The sequence below is a fragment of the Erythranthe guttata genome, chromosome 10 (assembly GCF_056151865.1).
Source record: "Erythranthe guttata isolate IM_541 chromosome 10, IM_541, whole genome shotgun sequence".
Classification (NCBI taxonomy): Eukaryota; Viridiplantae; Streptophyta; class Magnoliopsida; order Lamiales; family Phrymaceae; genus Erythranthe; species Erythranthe guttata.
In genome coordinates, this window is record NC_142542.1 from 5,382,475 (window position 1) to 5,404,461 (window position 21,987).

The 21,987-nt window shown below is 33.9% G+C and overlaps 5 protein-coding genes across 5 annotated transcripts; 3 read left to right on the plus strand and 2 right to left on the minus strand.

Annotated features, from left to right (window-relative positions):
• The first annotated feature begins 1,451 nt into the window (after window positions 1-1,451).
• LOC105970816 (ethylene-responsive transcription factor ERF017) lies at window positions 1,452-2,560 on the plus strand. Its single transcript, XM_088823672.1, has one exon. It carries the CDS (start codon window positions 1,530-1,532, stop codon window positions 2,178-2,180), a length of 651 nt encoding a protein of 216 aa, XP_088679798.1. The 5' UTR covers window positions 1,452-1,529; the 3' UTR covers window positions 2,181-2,560.
• Window positions 2,561-3,636: 1,076 nt separating this feature from the next.
• LOC105970888 (ethylene-responsive transcription factor ERF018) lies at window positions 3,637-4,855 on the plus strand. The gene has a single exon (XM_012995704.2). The coding sequence runs from the start codon at window positions 4,110-4,112 to the stop codon at window positions 4,641-4,643; it is 534 nt and encodes a 177-aa protein (XP_012851158.1). The 5' UTR covers window positions 3,637-4,109; the 3' UTR covers window positions 4,644-4,855.
• A 429-nt stretch (window positions 4,856-5,284) lies between these two features.
• Window positions 5,285-9,543, minus strand: LOC105971029 (beta-galactosidase 15). The gene is made up of 16 exons (XM_012995877.2): window positions 9,271-9,543; window positions 8,952-9,160; window positions 8,793-8,859; window positions 8,585-8,677; window positions 8,320-8,463; window positions 8,136-8,224; window positions 7,944-8,049; window positions 7,764-7,851; window positions 7,538-7,656; window positions 7,281-7,442; window positions 7,004-7,197; window positions 6,765-6,868; window positions 6,548-6,657; window positions 6,225-6,452; window positions 5,649-6,143; window positions 5,285-5,568 (listed from the first exon to the last, which is right to left on the minus strand). Exons 1-16 carry the CDS (start codon window positions 9,439-9,441, stop codon window positions 5,458-5,460), a joined length of 2,490 nt encoding a protein of 829 aa, XP_012851331.2. The 5' UTR covers window positions 9,442-9,543; the 3' UTR covers window positions 5,285-5,457.
• Window positions 9,544-14,968: 5,425 nt separating this feature from the next.
• LOC105971036 (FCS-Like Zinc finger 14) lies at window positions 14,969-16,243 on the plus strand. The gene is made up of 2 exons (XM_012995883.2): window positions 14,969-15,811; window positions 15,922-16,243. Exons 1-2 carry the CDS (start codon window positions 15,234-15,236, stop codon window positions 16,088-16,090), a joined length of 747 nt encoding a protein of 248 aa, XP_012851337.2. The 5' UTR covers window positions 14,969-15,233; the 3' UTR covers window positions 16,091-16,243.
• Window positions 16,244-17,065: 822 nt separating this feature from the next.
• LOC105970996 (oligouridylate-binding protein 1) lies at window positions 17,066-21,589 on the minus strand. The gene is made up of 12 exons (XM_012995842.2): window positions 21,271-21,589; window positions 20,150-20,211; window positions 19,970-20,072; window positions 19,729-19,805; window positions 19,597-19,658; window positions 19,419-19,506; window positions 19,205-19,280; window positions 19,095-19,125; window positions 18,154-18,276; window positions 17,945-18,030; window positions 17,669-17,842; window positions 17,066-17,581 (listed from the first exon to the last, which is right to left on the minus strand). The coding sequence occupies exons 1-12, from the start codon at window positions 21,352-21,354 to the stop codon at window positions 17,324-17,326; spliced, it is 1,224 nt and encodes a 407-aa protein (XP_012851296.2). The 5' UTR covers window positions 21,355-21,589; the 3' UTR covers window positions 17,066-17,323.
• Between the last annotated feature and the right edge of the window lie 398 nt (window positions 21,590-21,987).

Here is a 21,987-nt window from a genome sequence, read left to right on the forward strand (position 1 = left end):
TTTTTGGCCCATTATTGCGTATATAGGACTAGGGGTTGTGAACGAGCCGAGCCGGCTCGCGAACTCGACGAGCAGGTTCGACAAAGGCTCGAGCCCAAATTTAGTTGTTCGACAGCTCGCGAACAGGCTCGCGAGCTGCCTTCTTTTTTTTCTTTTTTCTAATTATATATATATATATATATATATATATATATATATATATATATATATATATATATATATATATATATATATATATATATATATATATATTCTTATGCTTATTATTATTATTATTATTATTATTATTATTAACTAAATATTTCTAGTATTTAAATATAAACGAATCTATATTACTTAGATAATTCATAATAATATAAAATATAATACTAATAATAATAATAGAAAAATTAAAAAATATATATAACTAGAGTTCATTATTTATTTTATAATTTTTTTTATTTTCCTATAAATAATTTTTAATAAAATATTAAATGAGCCCGAGCTCGAGCTCGAGCCAAAAGAATTGATTGGACGAGCTCAAGCTCGAGCCAAAAAAAATTGGCTCGATGAGCTCAAGCTCGAGTTGATCAAAACAGCCGAGCTCAGCTCGTTCCCACTCCTATATAGGACTGTCTGTGTTTACGAAGGTGAAAATCGAAGATATCGAATTGAATTGTAATTAGCATTTTTCTGAAACAAATAAATATTTTGAATGTGAAAAGTTTGTTCAAAGTTTTAATAAACCAGATCAAATATCAAAATTTCATAAATTAAAAAAAAAAAAAAAAAAAAAAACCGAATACTTAATCGGCGGAATTCGAAAATTATGTTCTCTCTATTCAGAAATTCCAACTACCAGTCACCTAAAATACATAATAACATAAATATTATACGTGTACTTTTTGGACAAAAGTCGCAATTCTCATAAATTCAAATCGGACCGAAAATCAGAAACTCATATATTTCAATTCCGATTCAAAAATCTTGAAATAATTTCAATTGAACTTTCGTATTGGAAAAGAAAAACAGTGTTTCAAGATCAGAAATTTTGGTATATACGTTGAAAATGAGAAATTTCGTTCAAATTTTCATACAAAGTTAGTGGATAGTGGGCCCTTGTCAGGTGACGTGTATTTGATCCCCATTCGTGAAAAATTAGTGTAGCTATCCTTCCTCGACCCATCACACAATTTAATCCACACGAGGAAGTTGTGGACTTATTTTCCGCATGTGTTCTTTCTTTAATACTATTATGAATCAATTATTATTATGTAATAAGCGCGTATACTACAACCACCTACAACAACATAAATCATATCTCACCTTCTAGTTGTTCAAAAAATATTCTATTTTCTCCCATGCCACGTGTCCGTTCTTCACCCCTGCGTTGACTGAACTTCTTCACACTCTCTACTCTCTCTCTCTCTCCCACCTATTTTACTCGTTCATTACACGTATATATATATTCTTCTGCTCAACACTCTTCTCTCCAGTACTATCTATCTAAACAGTAGTATATTCCATTCTTATTACGTCCAATATATATTATGGTGAAATCTCCTGATCAACCAACGCCGCCGCCGTCTTCCGCCGCCGCTGCTGCTACTACTTCTTCTTCTTCTTCTTGCAAGTACAAGGGTGTGAGGAAGCGCAAGTGGGGGAAGTACGTTTCAGAAATCAGGCTCCCTAATTGTAGGGACAGGATTTGGTTGGGCTCCTACGACACCGCCGAGAAGGCGGCGCGTGCCTTCGACGCCGCCCTGTTCTGCCTGCGTGGCAAGAACGCCAAGTTCAATTTTCCGGACAACCCACCTCAGATTCCAAACGGCAGGTCCATGTCCCCCGCTGAGATCCAGGTCGCGGCGGCGCGCTTCGCCAACCTTGGCGGCGGCGATGAACACCCACACGCCACTGGAACGTCGGGTCGGGTCGAGGATTTGGATTTGGATTCGCATTCGGATTCGCCATGTGCGTCTCTGTCGCGGAGTGAAGTTACCGAAATACCACTGGACATTGAGTTTTTGAACATGGGCAGTAATAATTACATGCCGGAATTCGGGTCATTTCCGGAATTTGATGATTTCTCAGGCGAATATATGGCGGCGCCACCTTTACCGCCGAACGGTGATTATTGGTCGGAAAATCAAAATAGTGAGGAATTCTCTTATTCAGAGGGGTCGTTCCTTTGGAACTTTTAAAGCCAAATTAAGTAATTAAACAACTAGCGAAATTAAACTAAATAAATTGATTACAATATAATCTTTTTTTGGGGGGACAGTAATTCTTGAAATTTTTGCTGTTGGAATTACTGACCTTTTACCAAACAAGTTATAAACCAAATATTAATTAGATTATTAAATTATTGTTTTTTTAGAAGGGTATAAATGGAACATTTTTTGTGTAACCATCAACTTCTTTTGCATTTCGTCACTCTCTTTTGATTGTTGGTCTTCCAAATATTTGGGGGAGGAGAGACTAAGTTTTTGCAGATTTTCTATATAATATATAGTTTGCATTTTATTTGTACTTATTCGATAGTGCACAATCTATTATTTGGAATCACTTCAATTTGTATTTATTATTGAGCATTTAACTCCTTAGGTATATGTCCTAATCAATGTCCAATTTTGATATGGATAGGCACCGTACTTTGGTGAAATTACGAGAAATCCATCCGAGGTACTGTCTAACTACGAAAAGTTCTCTCATATTTGTGGTGTGTGTGTGTATATGTACAACCCGACATACATAGAATAGACCCCCATGAAATATTCCTCCGAAATGTCATTTTTGCCGTTTAACATGTGTCACTATAATTCAAAGAAGGTAATTATAGCATATTTATTTACATTTTTATAAATTTGTATGCAATAGAATCGTGTTACAAATATTTTCATTATTTTTAAACAAATGTTTATAACTTGAACAAGTTTCTTGCATAATTCCTCTACAACATACCTTGCGGGAGTTTTCATAATGTCTGCAAATATGGGAGAATCTTCACAAGTATACCTTATATGAGTAGTATGGTCTCGTAATTTATTCTTTGTTTTCGTTTTTCAAATGATTTAATAGTGAAACGTACAAAATACATTTTCAATGAATTTAAATGATATCCAGCAATGATCATAAAACGAATTTTCATAATTAAACAAACATGGGTTTTGTCCAAAATCTAAAGGTCCGTATCCACAAATTCATAGAGACAGTCATTCATAGGGCATTTGACCTAAACATCGTTTGATCTAAATTTGAAAACTACAAAAAAAACCACCCCTCCCAGTTTAAATAATTATTAATAAAAAAAAATTGCGGCTGACGTCGTGGAATATGTTTTTTCGCTGTCTTGCCTTTTTTATTATTTTATTTTTTGTTGTTTTCTATTTTTTATTTATTTTTTATTTTTTTAATAATTATTTAAACTGGAGGCGTGTGACATTTTACTAATTTTCATACTTAAATCAAACGGTGTTAAGGTCAAATGTCTGAAAACTAACGGCGATGGCCACATTGAAACAAATTTTCAAGTAAGGGGGGCAAATCGATGCAATCGAGAGTAGAAGGGGGTAAAGTGATATCGAGCCAAAGTACAAGGGGGCAAATCGATAAATTGAGAGTATAAGGGGGTAAAGTGATATCGAACCAAAGTACAAGGGGGCAAATCGATGCAATTAAAAGTACGAGGGGGTAAAGTGATATACAGCCAAAGTACAAGGGGGTAAAGTGAAATTTACCCAAAAATAAATTGAAATCATATTGTTGCATGAATAAAAATAAAAGTAAATTGAAATCGTAATGAATGCATGATAGGAATTAAATGGAAAATAAAATAAAAAGTAGAGTATTCTATTATTTGTATGTAGACACACACGGAGTCAAAACACGTGTCCATATTGAGCACAGACCAAACCTTATCACCGCCACACCTGTCCGCTACTCCCCACTAAAGTATCCTCTGTACAAACAAAAAGGGAAAATCAAAAAATAAATAAAAACAAATACGTAGCACGTGGCGCACGTAGACCAGCCCACGTGTCCCTCGCGTACTTGCTTAAGTAATCTTGCGGCGGAGGAAAAAACAGGAAAAAAGGTAAAAAAAAGAAGAGAGAGAGAGAGATTTGGCGAAAATGGTGAGACCGCAGTCGTCGTCGAAGAGATCGGAGCGGCGGGAGGGGCGCTACAAGGGCGTCAGAATGAGAAAATGGGGGAAGTGGGTGGCGGAGGTCCGCCAGCCCAACAGCCGTGACCGGATATGGCTGGGCTCCTACGACACGGCGGAGGAGGCGGCTAGGGCATACGACGCCGCCGTCGTCTGCTTGCGCGGATCTTCTTCCGTGCTCAATTTCCCTGATGATCCGCCGGATGTAATCTCGGCCGATGGATTCTCGCGGTCGCAGATTCAGGTTGCGGCGTCCAAGCACGCCCGTAGATCGGCGGCGCCGGCGGTGGCCGATGTTGAGTTGAAGCAGTCGTTGGTGGGTAGTCTGCTGTTGGGGGAGAAGGCGGATTTGGGGTCTTCTTCTTTTGGAGAATTTCATGGTGGTGGTGGGGGATATTTGGAAGCGGAGGAGAGAGGCAGAGGCGGAAGCGCCGGTGCTGGAGGTGATGACGTCATCGGCGGCGGTGTGTTTTTTGATACACCGCGTGTGTGGAAGTTTTGAAGACTTTCCGCTTTATATTTAGGGTTTTTTTTTTTTTTTTTCTCGTTAATTTATTTTTTGCCCCTTTGTTTTTTTGTAGTTAGCTTTTTTGACAGTATAAATATTTTGTTTCTTTGTAACAAGTTCGTATTTGATATTTCGATTTAGGGATTGACATGATAAGTTGTTAAAAATTCAAGATTTAGTTAATAATGGTTAATCTCTCTCTTAAATATGTATTAGAGCATTAACAAAAAATTAACAAATCTAATCCAAAAACACTTCATGGAAAATTTAACCAGTCTCATATAAAAACAAGCTCAAGCAATTATTGTAAAATTTTAACAAGTGTGTCAAATTAAACAATAGCTACTAGGCAAAGTGTAAAACTTGAACAATTGATTAAAAAGACCACCTTTCTAAGGCAAAATCAATTTCTAAAAAGATTTCTCATTTTTCAGAAATTACATCTAGATCCATCCAGTTTGTAAATTTCTTACATCCACTCCTACAAAAGAGTGTTAATATAAGATATTTACAAATTTCAAGGAGATGGATGTAATTATAGAAAAATGAAAGGGGTTTTTATAATTAATTTACCCTTGTTTAAAAAAATAACAAATACCATCTATATAAAAAATTAACAAATAGAAACAAGTATAGAGGTGGAGATAAATACTTCAAATTATACTAAGATAAAGGTTCAACAAGTACTGAAAAAACTAAATTGGGGTCCATACGAAAAGAATCATAAAAGATAGAACCAAAACAAAAAATATACCTACTTTAAATTAAATGTGCATTACTAATTTAAAAAAATAATAATAAATTAAACCTAACAAACAGCTTCAACAACAAGCCTCTTCGATATCCCATCTTCACAATTTGTTGACCCGAAAATACCCTCCGAAGCCGTCACCACACACCTTTCTTTCCCCACACATGCCTACAAAATTATTAAATAAAATGTCAAAATAGATATATATAATAATTTATTTATTTTAATACAATATAATATACACAAACCTGAACGAGAATGCTCATTGCATCATTCTTGGATTCACATGTTCCCTTCTGGAAAGCAGCACCGCAAGTTCCTCGTACATCTCCGAAGCCGGCGAATTTAATGTCGGAGATCTGTCGGCCCTCGCACGACAGCTCCATCTCCCTGCCCTCGTAAGCCGAGCCGCACACGGTCCCGGGTCGGACCGTTTGGAAGCTGACCGAACTCGGGTTCCCGCCAAATTCTTCAAACAGGACCAGCTCGTTCACATCCTCGTTCATGAAAGATCGGGGCACGTGGTACCATCTCTGGGTAGGCTGGCCGCAGTTCCAGACGCATTTCGTGCTGTCGTAGGAGCCGCGGTAGTCACACGGCTCGGCTGAGCAGCCGTCCACGTCAGCAACGTAGCTCGGCCAGTACCTCCCGAGGCTGTTGCCGTTGACCCATGCAAGACCTTTTCCTAACCCTTGCATGTCAACCACCACCGGCTCTTCTCCTAGTGGAGCCTTAAATGTTGTCTGTACATTTTTATATATATAATAATTAAAATAAATATAAATATTTAGTTTATGGATTTTTTTTTTTTTTTTAATTTGTACCTTGTACCACGTCATCATTCTGTTGGTGGGAAGATCTTGAGATTTCCAGTGATGATCTGCAGAATTATTAGTGTTGAAGAATTTGTTGTCTAATCCTTTCAATCCAACCTGGTACGACCATTTATGCGACGAGAGGTCCTTGATTATCGTCTCGTCGCCTTTTCGTCCGATTATTTCGATTGGTCCAGGTAGACCGGTTCGTATCTTTTCAAATTCCGCGCCGTAGTTCTGTCAATTAATAATCAGTTAGGGTTTGTGTATGTGCCAGTTAAATTAAAGTTGATTAGATGAATTGATTTAAGTTAATTAGTATATAAATATACCTGAAGTCCAACGGTGGCGCTGAGCAATGATATTTGATTGGTTCCGTGTTTCGGCTTGATTTTCTTCTCGAATACGTAGTTGAAAACTCCGGATGTAGCCCATTGCGAACCTAAAAAAAATGGTATAGCATAATAAATTAGCAGTTAATTAATTATAGTATACCACATATTTATTTGAAAATAAATCGTATTTTTAACGAGTATAAAAAAAACGTACCTAAGTAGTCGCCGTTGATATAAGCGTGCATTACTTGTCCGGTTCCATTAACACGAAGAGTCATGTTACGGCTCCAGATCGGATCTTTCTTTTCGAGTTTCACACTATTATAAATTCATATAATTAATTAGGAAATTTAATATTTTTATATTTATTAAAAAAGGATATATATATATATATATATATATATATATATATATATATATATATATATATATACACACAATATATATACATACCTAGTCATGTACCACAAATAATCACTAACATCATTTGTGACCTTTTGATCAACAAGATGGCTAGCAGATATTTGGCCCTTTCCATGAACAACAGTTTGTTTAACTTGTTCATCTCTCCATACCCATTTCAACGCACTGGGTTCGTTTTCGGCTCCATTCGTTTTCATCTCCATCACCGATGTCTGAGTGTTCACCTGTAATTAAAAAAAATTAGGGTTTAATAATAAAATTTCATTACAAAAAAATATGTAATTAAAAATTTTAATTAATTAATTACCTTGGCAGTGTTGTATGCTTCCTTCTTACAATCTGGGAGTATGCTAACAGACCAAGCTGGAATTTTGTAGTCAACGCCTTGGTATTTAATTGTTGCATCTGATGTTGAATTTGTGTTACCAAAGAAACAGCTTGAACTTCCATTCAGTGCATAAATTGTTGCCTGCAGCACTCAAATTTTCATTTTTATTTAAATTAAAGTAAATTAAACCCATTTTTAATTTGGCCAATTGAATAATTACGGGTTTCGAAACGTACATAAACGGAATTTCCGAAATCGATTGAGGAAATGTTGCCGTAAGTGAGAGTTTTCTCGATCGAATGAAGAACATCATGAAGCTCCTTCAAGTGTCCATATTTAGGTTGATTTAGGCCACCTGCATTTTATTTATTTAACTAGGAATCAAATCAAATTAATAATTATGTAGTAATTAATTAATTAATTAATATATGATTAACACAAATTAAATATAATCTTGATTACCATATTCATTGAGTGGGGCATCGTAGTCATAAGATGTTGTGATATACGGTCCACCAGCTGTTCTACCAAAATTGGTTCCACCATGGTACTGTATATAATAATATATAATAATAATTTACATAATTAGAAATATTAATTAAAGCTAATAAGAAATTATTAAAAACGTGATTAGTACTAAACCATGTAATAGTTCTGGAAAGTTCCACCAGTCTGGTAAAAGCGTGCTACTGCATATGCCACATCCTCTGCAGTTCTTAGTGGATTTTTGCCACCCCAAAACTTAAACCTAATTTATCAACATACATTAAAAAAAATGAAATAATTATTTAAAATAAAAATATATATATATATAAATATAAATATAATAATTACCATCCAGTCCAATTCTCCGTCCACATTTTGGGGCTATTTGGATTATTTGGTGTGAAATTGTCGCAATAAAAACCATTGCATGTGTTTATCTGTTATAATAAACACACAAATTCAAGAATGTTAGATTTAATTTTTTTTATAATAAAATTAATAAATTGAGAAAATTAATTAATTAATAAATTACCATTGGTTGTGGGGCATCAGATTGTTGACACATAATCCAAGGGACACCAATATCAAGTGATTCGGCCATATTTGCACACCAATTGACATAAGCTTTTCCAGCATCTCCATATGTAGACATAATATTTCCATATTCATTTTCAATCTGCATGCAAAACACGTTTTTAATATATATATGTAATAATAATTAATTAATAAAATGTAATAATTAATAAATAATTAATTTGTTCTTGTGATTTGTTTAGTATAAATAATTGAATACAAACCTGTGCAATGATGATTGGACCTCCTTGTGAAGCAAATAGATTCTCTTGCTTCACCATATCCACTATTAAAGATGTGAAATTCTGCATCTCATTCTGCAATTTAAAAAATAAAAAAATATATATAAACTAATAATAAATAAGGAAAAAAAAAACACTAAAATATTAAATAATAGAATAGAATTTTGAAAATTGAAAAATGATTACTTACCATGTAAACAGTGTTGACCGTACGTAATTCAACACCAGGCAGATTGTTCAACCAAACAGGAAATCCTCTACACATGAAAATAAATTAAAATAAATATATAAAATGTTCAACATAATTAATTAATTAATTAGCATGAAAAAAATAAAAAAAAATACGTACCCAAAATTCCATTCGGCACAAACATACGGTCCGATACGAAGAACAACGTAAAGACCCTCGTCTTGAACCGTCTTAATGAATCTAATAAGATCCAGATTTCCAGTAAAATCGTACTGCCTTCGAATCGGCTCGTGCGCATTCCAGAATACGTACGTTTCGATGGCATCTAATCCACCTTCCTTGGCTTTCTTAATCAAATCAGGCCACATCTAATCACCATTAACACAACCAAAAAAAAAATTAATCACCAATTAATTAAATTTACTCCAAAAGCACATACATTTGAATATTATTAATTTAATCTAGTGTATATATCTACCTCAGTAGTGCTGCGCGGGTAGTGGATTGAGCCTGATAAAATAATCCTGCGTTCGCCGTCGATTGTGATAGCTCTTCCATCATGGGAAACTTGAGTAGCCAAACTGCATATAATTGCAGATAGTAGCACTGTAGAGCAGAGAAAAATGGAAGAAAATATTGAGCGATTCATTTTTTGTTATGACTTATGAGTGATAGAATGATTTATCCGAATATTGGTGGCCTAATAATCAAGGGTTATTTATAATATAGTATTAGTCTCCTGGATTAGGATAAGATTTTAATTAGTTGGATTACGATTTGATTCGTATCCCAATTCTTATCCAAAAGAGTTTAATTGGAACAAAATTCAATTACCTAAGTTCGGAAAATAATTATAATAATAAATAGAATATATATAATATCTGATATGTAATCTTTTTTCATTTTTTTTTGGGTCAAGATTAGTGTGTAATCTGCATTAAAATGGATATATATAATGGGTATTAGATAATACGCATACGATGCATGCATTCCACGAGTGTATCTACTAAACCCTAATTAATTCTGAGTGACGTTCCAATGGAATTCTGTTCATGCATGCATGCATGCACGTTAATTATATATGAGTTAATTAAACTCTACGTACACTTAGAGGCGTGATTTGTTATCCTTAATCTAAGGGCTCTTGGTTAGTACTTTTTTATACAACAACATGTGTACACATTAAAATTAATAGTCAAAATTATAGAATTTTGTACTATAAACAATATTTAAATAAAGGAAAATTAGCAAGATATACTCTACCTAACTTTTAGATATAAAATTCCAATAACACCCTTAATAATATGCAATCCCACAATTCACGTAAATCTAACCCAAAAATCTCTCGCACAATCGCTCTACTGATTCTCTTTGTTTTTTAATTTCTAAAGCAAATTAAGTGGACGTTCGAATTGCACGATGGCGATTCGCGTCCGACTTCATAGGAATTTCCGGCGAAGAGTTTTTTGCGTAATCGATGTGACTTTTACAGCTATCGATGTCGTTTTTGTTCGTAGTAATTCAATTTTTTTTAGGGAAAAATCGAGCATACGGTTATCGTGCCATTATAACATCGTTAAAATGTTCAGCCAGTTGTTGTAAATTAGTCCGTATTGCGATCGTGATGGTTTGACAAGTCTGTTACAGTCGTTTGATAGTGGAGTGTGTTGTGAATTTTATGTTGTTTTATCCATTTTTTTTTTTTTAATGTTCTATACCTTTTCCTAGTTAACTGAAATTTGTTTTGAGTTTGCTTATGTGACGAATCAGTCGAATAAGTTGTGATTTGGTTTTTGAATTTTGGTAAATTGGATTAATTAGTATAAAACTCAAACTGGGCTAAGCTCAACATTAAAAAAAATAAAAAAAAGCCCAAAAAGTAGAGCGAGAGACTATTGGGCTCAATTGTAATTTGACCTAAAATGAAATTGTTTATTTATTGATTTTATGAGTGGTTTAGAAGCCAACTCACGTGCGTTAACCTGCTCCTTAATTACATCCAAAATAAAATATTCAGATGAATTCCGTATGACGTGGCCCAACTAATTAGCGTAGCATAACTGTTACCTAATTAAGATTAATTACGTTAAGCCATGGTTTACGACACTACAAATTATTGTACTTCTATTTTCTAATACCAAGTTGATGGAACCTAAATCAAATGAATTACTAAAATATTTATAAACAATCTGATCATCAACTTATGCGTATAATTCTTTTGAGATGCGACACCTATTTTAATAGTACTTCACTTCTATTTCTTTTTAATATAATATATACAGCAATTACGGTGGATTTCAAATTAATATGTTCTTGCTCCGAGTCATTTCGAATTCTTCCGATCTAGATTTATTTTAAATCTTTCAATCAAAATGCAGTCTTTGAGTTACGCGATCAAAATCACGATTTTGTGAACTCTTCCCTTCTTGAATGGATTTTTTAGTTCTTTTAAAATCATTTTTGCCTATTATTTTCGCATATAGATTTTCGGTGTAAGATGATTATCAACATAGTACCTTGTTTTTTAAACGGATTTTTGAATTTGCGATGGAAAACTTTTAATATTTCAGACTTCTTGGAAAAAAAAATTTACAATTTGATCGAGTAATCGGGACAAGTTTTGGATACGCCTTTAATATTCCAAAGTTTAGATTTTTCATATTCATTTTAATTGAGAGAAAAAAAAAACTAGTTTTATTTAATTTTCTTGATATTTAATTCTAAATATTTACGAATAAACCATTGTTTGAATTTCTTGACGTTTTCAATTAATATTTTGCTATGCAACATAAACTATAAGTCAGAAACAATAGATCAACAATAATTGGTTTTCTAGCTATGCAATAAAGTTCCATTAATTAAGGCCCCATATTATAATTTTATTAAAATTTGTGATGGATGTGCCTCCACCAAGAAAAGCAAAGTATGGGTTTTTTTTTTAATTATTTATTTTCCTAATGATTGTTTATTATTTATATAATTATATTGTTTACAATACAATATAATATTTCCAAAGAATAAAAGAATAATATATTAGTACCCACAGTTTAGTTAAATGGATTAAAATATTTATTTGTAAAGGAAAAAGAAAAAGTCCCATCATCTTTTTAAAATCCGATTATTGTGTCAATTAAAGCATTGACAGATGCCTCAACTAATTATTTAATATGTATTTTCAAAATAAATAAATAAATAAGCATTTAATATATGACATGGTACTACTATAGACTATAGTATATTACTCTAATTTGTTTAATAGCTATGTACAGTCACCCGTGATGCAACAAATAATTTGACTAATTAAACACCAAAAATAATATAATTTTATGATGTTTACAAATACCAAATACCAATCAAGATTGTGACATGACTATTAACCTAACAATAAATTGACATTTGATTGGTTCCTGAAACAAAGTATTGCATTTTATATTTCACTTATCAACAAATTATAAAATTTAGTTTTCAATATTCAATTATAGTATCAATAATTTTAGAATTTCAATGATAAATTAAATCAATTATTTTTTTTCATTTCCCATTACTGCTCTTAAGTAATCATATACATACATCCTCACAATCAAGAACACTACATGGTATAGTAGGTTTTTTTTTTTCCTACAATATATGCCCGTTTAATTAACTTCTTAACGCATGTAACAAAATTTTAAAAGGGGCTTAATTTGAATTGATAACTTAGTTTTTATCCTATATTCACATTATTTTGAAATATTTCCAAGAGGTAAAAATTAAGATTATGGAATGAATTACAAGTTGGGTTTGAACTAAATATTATTATCTAATTGATTAAAATACTGGTACATCTTAAATTATATATGAAACTCTAACTTCTAACATTTGACAATTGGAATTGTGAAAACAAAGTCATTGAGGGGCAGAGAGTAACAAACTAAAAGTTGAGGGACTCAAACTGAAAAGAAAATAATTGCGTAACGCGTGGGAGTTTGGAGCTAGTGTGTGGTGGTAGGCCCCCAAGAAAAAGACAACCACACCCAGTACCGTAGATCAAGAAAGGTAGCAAAATACACCAAATAATTCCTCCACTATCCCTATCTTATACACAATAATTTATTGTAATTTGCTGAAAATTAAATTAAATTATTTGAAATTGAATATGAGATTATTTGTTAAATATCTATGTGCACAATCATGATCGACTAAGGCCTGTTTGGTCAAGTTTATTTTAAATAACGGACAAACTCTTATATTTTATAAACTGTTTTCAGAGCTGATAAGATATTACGTTTTATTAAAATTAAAATCTCAAATTATTTGGATATGAGCTTATAAATATTTTTACGCATAACATCTTATGAGCTATTTTTAATCACTGATAAGTTCAACCAAACACTCTTTGGGTCCATTTGGATGGAGGGATTTGGGGAGGGATTTGATTTGGGGAATGAATTTGAAATAACTTCAATTTTGGAGTCATTTGAAATCCATCACTATTGCTCCAAAATCAACTAAAAAGGAGGGGTGGGGATTTGAAATCCAACTCCAAATCCCTCAATCCAAACAAGTACGAGGGATTTGTTATTATGGATTTGAAATCCCTCCCCCAAATCCCTCCATCCAAATGCACCCTTTAAGTTTTGGAAGTAGATGACCTTCTGAATTCGTGGTTTTTCGGATAAATGAAAACACTAAAATTTAATTTATGCATTTTATTGCAATTTTCTCCCAAACTATTATTTGTCTCACTAGATAGAATTTTGTAAATTCCATTGCCAAACATATATATTATTATTCATAAAACAATTTCAAGGCGCAATTAAATTAATTCTTTGGCGTCGGTATAAAGTAAAAAAGGTTTCTTCATTTTTGAAAAGAAATAGTTAAAGATGGAAGCACACTTTACTATAAAGTGCCCATAGTTCAATGAATAAAATCACTCACAAAAAAAGAAAAAAGTTTAATTTGAGGGGTAAAAGTGGGAAACTTTATGCCTAGATATTTGGGAGGAAAGCTGTTGGAAATCATTGTGAAACTTTCATTTATTATTTTTTTAATTTTTTTTCATTATTAAATAAATAAGATCTCCCCATCTTTTTCCTTTGGGCAACAAAGAATAATATCTTTTAACGGAGTAGTTAGATTTGGTGGAGAGGATGGAGGGGTATATCCGTCAATTCACTGCGAACAACCGAATACTGTGAGTGGGTATTCAGCTGCACTATACATCGCTTTCCGCTCCAAAGCCCATGGGCCCCGGGCCCACATAGTGGGCCTAATCGGAACCATACGCCGGCGACGTCAGTTCACCGGAATCTTTTGCTGAGTCAGTTAACGGCGAAAGTGGGGCCCGGTTGCTTGGGATCGGGCCATAATGATTGGACAGCGTTGGTCATTGACAACTGACATTTTAGAAAATTACTTTGGAATCCAATTTAATAATAGAATAAAGTTGTGATGTTTTTTCTTTCAATAAAGAAACAAACGCATACTTATGTGCATTGCGTATGAGCGAAACCAGACGAGTCGGATCGAAATTAGTACTTTTGAATTTTATTTGATTTTTTTTCGTAACATTCTGAAAAGAATTGAAAATTGGAATTTCAAAAATTGGAATTAAAGGATCGGAAATCTAATGGTAAGAATTGGTATAATTCTAAGAATTACAAATACTAGTCACCTAAAATATAAAACGCACAATATTGTTGATTTATATGTGTAATTTTGTGGAGAGAAAATGAAAATTTCGGAGTTGTTTTCATAAATTAAAATCGGATCTGAAAGAATTTCGAATCAGAGTCAATGAAAATCGGAAATTCCATTCTACATTCTATGCTTGGCATCGGGTCGCTCACTATTGAGTAATAATCCCTAAATTATACGAAATATGTAAAATGTATCGGACAAGTATTGTATAATTAAAGTAAAACCTCGATAAATTAATAATATCACTTAAATAAAAATTTCTTTAATTCCCAATTCGGTAAAAACATATAAATTATTAATTCGATAATTTAATATTAGCTAAATTAATCTAGTCACGACTATATTAATTTATAAAGATTTAACTCTGATTCAATCTAAAAAAATATCTTAGAAAATTGAAATTGATTTGTTCAACGTCACGCTCTCGTTGCTACACAAACTAGACCAGCCTTGAGCACAAGTGGTGGTGTATTTATTTATTATTTATAATAAATGAATAAAGTGGTTCACCTATGTGTGGGAAAGAGAGAATTAAATAATAAAGCAATTACTATATAACTTGCAATTCATAACAAAGCCAATAGGCATATTATTATTCATCAAAAAAAAAAAACAATAGGCATATTATTACACTAACATTTCCATCAAACTTTTTTCCAAGACTTGAGTTTTAGAGAGAGAAAGCTCAAGAATCCAACAAACATTTTTGAGATCTTTCTTGCCAAGTAGAGAGAGAAAATTCTACCTACCAATCTAGCCATGTTGGGGAGGACATCAAAACCGGTGATCGGAATTCTCACCGGATCATTGCTCTCCGGCAACAAGTCCGGCACGGCGGAGGTCGCCGTCAGCCCGAGAAGTCCGACGGAGTCCAGGAATCACTCACCCAGAGGACTCAAAAGCTTCGATTTTGGTGGGGTGGGATTGGGTATAGTGGCCGCCCTAGAAAACTCCGCCGGCGGCCGGAACGAAATTCCGGCGTTGTTCGGCCGGAACTTGGGGAGATCCAGTCCGATTCCGGTGGTTAATTCACCGAGAAACAGACGAGGATCGGACGAAGCGGAGATGGAGAGGAGTCTGGAGGAGTACACCATAGTGACCTGCCACGGCCCCGACGAGTCGTACACGAAGGTGTACTCCGACGCGGCGGCGGACGGCGGCAGAAAGGGCGACGACAGGGCGCCTTTCAGAATACAGACCAACGACAAGAGCAGCCGGGCAACCGTATTCCACATATCTCCGGCGAGATCTGACGCCGGGATTCCGCCGTCGGATTTTCTGAGCGCCTGCAATCTGTGCCGGAAGAACCTCCACGGCAAAGATATATACATGTACAGGTATACTTCAAAAAAGTCCACTTTTTTTTTTTGTAAATCATTGAATTCCAAGATTTAATTTTTAATACTTTTGAATAATTATTTAATTTGATTTTGATTTGATTTTGCAGGGGAGAGAAAGCATTCTGCAGCACAGAGTGTAGGCACCGGCAAATAGTGGTGGATGAGCGCAAAGAAAAATGCAGCTCTGAAGCCTCACGGCTGCCGGCGGCGGCGGAAGTTGCAGGCTCGCCGTACGCTAAAGGACCGATCTTTACAACTGGAATTCTGGCTATTTAAATTAATTAAATTAGCCAAGAAAAGCATAAATAAGTTTGATAAGACATAAATATTATAAAGTATAATACACTAACGGTGATGAGTATGAATTCCGGGATGTAAAGTGTTACAAACACCATTAATACATATCAGAGAAAGCTCAACCTTTTCTTTCTTTTTCTTTTTTTTTTAAATTAAAATTTGAGGAATATTTTTTTTCAATTTTAATCGTGATTTATTATTATTGTTATTATTATTTAACTGAAAGAGATTTAAACAGAAAAGCTGTGGTACCATTACCATTTAAGCTAAGCCTCAATGATTGATCATAATTTATCATTCGTATCAATATTAGTATTTGTATTTGTGTACAAATGAAGTTTAAATAACAGATTGAAGAGTAGAAAAAAATTAGGTAATTATCAGTCCTCCAAACCCTCTTTTTGTACGTTTCTTACGTTAACAACCTTTTATAGGGGTGAATGTAAAAAAAATAACAAATTGCAGGGTGCTAGATGTAATTTTTAAATAATAAGATGCAAAAGAATAATTCGTAATTACAACTAGAGGAACAAATAAGAAGTAATTATAGAGGAAAGCTTTCGGCTCCACCCTTAAGAAAAAGAGAATAAATAAAGAAAATTAATGGGTGTGGGGCCCAGTGGAGGAGTCATGTAACAGGTACAGCAGAGGTCAATTGACGCCATTATGAAATAAATATCAATTAATGGGTACAAAATAATTTCAATTTCTAGTGAGATTTTTCCCTGTGGGCCCCACGTTACACAACAAAGAGAAAGCTAATAATAAAATGGCGGGGCCCACTCATTTTGTATCAACTTCTCTCTCAAGTACAAAAAAAGAAAAGAAAAAATATCCCAAGAGCATCATTTAATACAACAAAAGTATCTCACCATCATTCAAATGTAGTAATAAAACTTATTAGTTATTTTACCATAATTTCTAAATAATAATTATAAAACAAAAGAACTGTTCATAAAAAGAAACTAAACATACTCAGTTCTTGTACTGAAAACACATTACAAATTTGCTCACCAAACTGAAACTTCATTTAAATTAACCATCCCTAGTCGAAAAACTAAAATTTAAAAAAAAAAATACATAGTGATACACTTCTGGAATTACGGGAGGAGGCATAAATTTAAAAATGGAGACGACAAAAGGAAAACGAAAAAAAAAAAAATTACTTCCCTTTAAAAAGCAGCAGCAGCAGGGTGGGGGGTTTTCTACATATTACTGGTAATACAAGGGGGGTTGAGCAGCGGCGATGGTGGCATAACCACCATCATACATAGCTTGAGTAGCGGCACCAAAACGCTGGCCCTGTGAATTCATAAGAACTTGTGCTGCACCCATCTTACTCATAGCAACCTGCCTCTCGTATGCCGCCAGGTCAGCAGCTGTAAAACCGGCTATATTATGAGCTGTCATCGGGGGAGGTAGAGGGCCCGAGCTCGTTCCAGGTGGAGTAGGCTTACTACCCCACGAGCACTGCACATCATTATTCAATTCATTATATATTTAAAAAAAAAATGCTTAAAGAAAATGGAATGAAAAGCAACTGTATTGTACTTGTACCTTAATGGGTTTGCCAAAGAGAATTCGAGCATTGCCCATTTGGATTGCACGAGCAGCTTCGGCATGGGTGTTGTACCTTATGAAACCAAAGCCTTTGTCTCTTTGAATGCGCACATCTTCGATTACTCCAACACCGAGTGCATGGAAATGACGGTGGAGATCGACCGAGCTCACCTGGAACATGATCGGTGTGTGACAAAAGGAAGAAAACAATTTACGAGATAATCGAAAAAAGAAATAATATGGAAAATTAAATTCGATTCAACGGTTACTTACTTCAGGAGCAAGATTGCCAACATAAACAGTGGTGTATTGTGGATTGTTTTCCGGTGCATCTTCATTCCTCTTCTCTTGACCCTCTTCTGCACAACAAATTATGCGTAAAAACGTCTATGAATTATCTCGTGATTATAAATCTAGTGCAATCTTCTGTTTACATGCCAGGTTAAATGTGAATACTGTTTTAGAAAGAAAAAAAACCCAACCTGATATTCCATTTGTAAGTTCGACAACAGTTTTGGAATCGGAACTCTGCTGGTCATCGCCTAAACCAGCAGCACCTTTTGCGGCCCAATTGCAGCGAATTTGTCTACTTCCAAGCCACTTCCCTGGATTTTTTTTTAAAGTTATGCAAGTAAGAATCTACATTAGCCGTCACAAAAAAATATTGTTTTTCTAGAGTCGATGGTTCATCTTAAAAATTTGAAGTTATATACTATACAGAACTTTGCACAAGATTCTATTTTTTTTTTATAATATGACTGTATTCTACCACAGCCAAAATTCATCGTATCTCAAGAAGTTCAATATGCTCTCTCACCAGTACGGGATCTTGCACTCAAATTTCTACGACTTTTATCCAATTTTCAGAAGAAAGAGCTTCCAAAAGTTCATAGTTAACTCATTTTAAGTCTATCTTGACAAGTTATATTGTTTTGAACCTTCTTTAACTTTTGACAACATGATGTAAAGCAAAAATGGGTACACTTCTGAAACTGAATAAAACGGGCCAAAGAATGATCTTCCAAACAACTAATACAGTTTTCATCAAACTTTAACTTCTAACCATGTGATGAAATTTCTTTGAAATATTTTATGCTTTTAAATTTTTATTTTATTTTTAAAGCGTAAAATCATATTCATGTAAATTCAATATGCTAAGATTCACATGAAATTCTACTTGTCTACTTCAGTGAAAATTATTAAAAAAATCTTGCACATCACTGATACTTTATTAGTTAAAATAAATCTCTAGGGTTGGACTTTATTACGGCTACCTCCACCATACGAAAATACTAAATTCCATGAGAAAAAATAAGCAAAAAAAAAAATCAAGAAAGGAGGTGATAGCAGAATATGTCATCAGACAATTTAATAATCCAATAAAATCTAATAGAACAGGAAAAAGTAAAAGTAAAATTCTCACCAGTCACGTCATTAATCGCACATTGAGCCTCCTAAAGAAATACACAATGGAGCATGATCAATGTATGTATTCCTTAATATATGGAAGAAAATGAGAAACATTATGCATACCTGCTGGCTACGAAAAGAAACAAACCCGAAACCCCTTGACCGGCCAGTCTTCTGATCCCACATCACCCTTGCATCTCTGCATCAATAAAAAGAAATTAAAATATTAAATTTACTGACCCAATTTAAATATATATATATATATATATATATATATATATATATATATATATATATATATATATATATATATCAAAATCAGTAAATTTGGACTTACGAACAACTAGGATAAACGGAGAAGCATGCAAATAAGGTAGCATCAGTAACTTCAGGGCTTAGATCACCGACAAAAATGTTGAAGTGACCTTCATAAGAAGTTTAAACATAGGAAACACTATCAAAACTAAAGCCAAAAACTGTGACATGAAAAGAGGATTAAAAGTGTATATACATACTTGATGTGTCCTCTCTTTGAGCACTAGCATATGCCCAATTGACTTTTATAGGCTGTCCAAACCTGCAAAATGCGTATTAGCCAGAGAAGAAAGTCAACTCCGGTTTCAATAACCAACCATAGCTATGCTTACAAATGCCTGCCGTTCAGAGACACAATGGCGAGGGCAGCTGATCGACGGTCGAAGTAATCCACAAAACCATAGGATGACTGCATCACAAGGCGGTGTAAACATTGTATTACAAAAGAGCAATAAAATCTCACCATGCAATTCACAAAATCAAATTTCATATAAACTAGTCTATAAACTTTATGTGATAAGCAAGTCTATAAACTAGTAAAGAAAGGTGAGATAATAAGTATTAAATTTGTACCTTCTCTTTTCGAATGAGCTTGCAACTCTCGAGAGGACCAGTACCAGCGAAAACCTCTTGAAGAAGCGGTTCGGTAACCTGTGGGTGGATATTTCCAACATACCTGTGTTGCATCAAAAGAAAATTGGAAAAAAGAATGCAGAGGAATAAACGAAATGATAATAAGGAACTGGAACTCACACACTGCGGCATGTAGTTGAATCAAATCCAGGTGGCAAATTCCCACTCAAGATAGGCTCGATCTGCGTATTAAATGGAAGTTCGTAAGAGTTAAGATGTAAATATAAAAGATTCTCTTCAGGTGAAATTCAAACATTAGGATATAAAATCCTTTTGGAGAAGGTCTTCAAGTGAGACTGAATGATGGATTAATTTGTTTCCTCATTCAAATACAAAATGGCAGATCGGATATTATGAACAGATTTTATGGTCATTCAGGCAACAAATTACCCATTAAAATTATAAGGAACGATAGCACATCGGCTCCTTTCTAACGTGTGAAGCAGCAAGTAATTACAATATATTAACAACTTGCTAGTCATTGAAAGATTATTTCCAGGCCAATATTACAAAAGTAACAAAATTACAAAAGTTTAATCTCCTCCACATAAAACCTACATGATGGGGAAAAACAGAACTTCTTGATGGATCACTAAATACATAGATAAATTATATTTGGAAGCATCCTAAAAAGACACGTAAACCCACAGAAAAAAACAGAAAAATAAAGGAAATGAACAACTTTCCGCTCAGATTTTAAGCGGCGAAATGACGCACGTAATTGCAATTACGACAAATATATTTAACATTGCATTGTCCAACTCAAATACGAAAAGATGGTGAAGCACGCAACTCAGTTGCAGAACGTAAGAGAATCGGACCTAGACAATCAACCTCATCTAACTAACATAGCACACACACACACACACACACACACACACACACACACACAAAATGCATTCAAGAACTTCTTAAACACAGTAAATAATCCAACATTCGCAACTTCTTCACAGAGACAACGAAACAAGCTTCGGAAACAAGTTCGGTTCAACCGTTGCCATCCACCATTTCATTATGCATTACATAACTAAAAAGAACCATTACTTTGCACAACAAGTGATTCAAAAATGAAGCCTAAACAAATGTTAGCACTGAACTTAATAATTGTTCAAAACATACATGAAAGGTAAATTAAGTGCAACAGCCCCATAGAAAAAAGGGCATAACCCAAACAGCAAAATAACACCCCCAAAAAAAGGTGGAAAAATAAATAAATTAATAAATTAATAATAATTAAAAACCTGAGGATGAGCGAGGAGGCCCGGATGATACAGTGATTGTTGCATCAGTGCTTGCTGCTTCAATCTCTGCTGCTGCTGCTGCATCTTCCTTTTTTTTTATTTCGTATAAATAATACAACAATATTGAAAATTGAAAAAAAATTAAAAATTGGATAAACTAAGATAAATTGAAAGACGAAGAAAAAAAGAAGGAAAAAAAAAAGAAGAAAAGGAAAAGAAAAAAAGAAAAAGAAAAAAAAAACCCTCACGGAGAGGGAGAAGAGTTGCAGAGCGAAACAGGGGTGTGAGAGAGAGACGAATTTGAGGTGATGATGTGCGTGAAAGTACACTCACTCTTCTTATTGCCTTTTTCACGGGCCGAGGGTTTTTATTCGCTGTTTCCGTTTGTTTTGCCTAGTCCGTGCAACTGGCTCTATGCACCGTCGGATCTTTAATCACTTGATTTTTTTATTTAAAAGTAATCAGAACATCATCACCTCAAATAAAAGAAATTATTTTGAAAACTGATATGAAAAATATATTATTAACTTAATTTGCAGAAAAAAGAAATTAAATTTTTGAAAATTATTTAGCAAATTAGAATTGGATTGAGAACAAAATCTTATGTACATTCCTATTTTGATCAGAATAAATTGGAAAAAATTGGAATATTACAAATTTGGAATGAGAATTATTGCTTCGACGTCATAAATTTTGGACCTCAAAAGGCCCAAAACT

Excerpts from the sequence above, each read along its gene's own strand:
- LOC105970816 (XM_088823672.1), top strand. The coding sequence starts at position 1,530 with ATGGTGAAATCTCCTGATCAACCAACGCCGCCGCCGTCTTCCGCCGCC.
- LOC105970888 (XM_012995704.2), top strand. The coding sequence starts at position 4,110 with ATGGTGAGACCGCAGTCGTCGTCGAAGAGATCGGAGCGGCGGGAGGGG.
- LOC105971029 (XM_012995877.2), bottom strand. The coding sequence starts at position 9,441 with ATGAATCGCTCAATATTTTCTTCCATTTTTCTCTGCTCTACAGTGCTA. Across the intron at positions 8,860-8,951 it reads TGTGCCGAATGGAATTTTGG|AGGATTTCCTGTTTGGTTGA; the intron begins GTACGTATTTTT and ends TTTCATGTGTAG. Across the intron at positions 8,678-8,792 it reads CGGTCAACACTGTTTACATG|AATGAGATGCAGAATTTCAC; the intron begins GTAAGTAATCAT and ends TTTAAATTGCAG.
- LOC105971036 (XM_012995883.2), top strand. The coding sequence starts at position 15,234 with ATGTTGGGGAGGACATCAAAACCGGTGATCGGAATTCTCACCGGATCA. Across the intron at positions 15,812-15,921 it reads AAAGATATATACATGTACAG|GGGAGAGAAAGCATTCTGCA; the intron begins GTATACTTCAAA and ends TTGATTTTGCAG.
- LOC105970996 (XM_012995842.2), bottom strand. The coding sequence starts at position 21,354 with ATGCAGCAGCAGCAGCAGAGATTGAAGCAGCAAGCACTGATGCAACAA. Across the intron at positions 19,659-19,728 it reads TCTCTGAACGGCAGGCATTT|GTTTGGACAGCCTATAAAAG; the intron begins GTAAGCATAGCT and ends CGCATTTTGCAG. Across the intron at positions 19,126-19,204 it reads TTTCTTTTCGTAGCCAGCAG|GAGGCTCAATGTGCGATTAA; the intron begins GTATGCATAATG and ends GTATTTCTTTAG.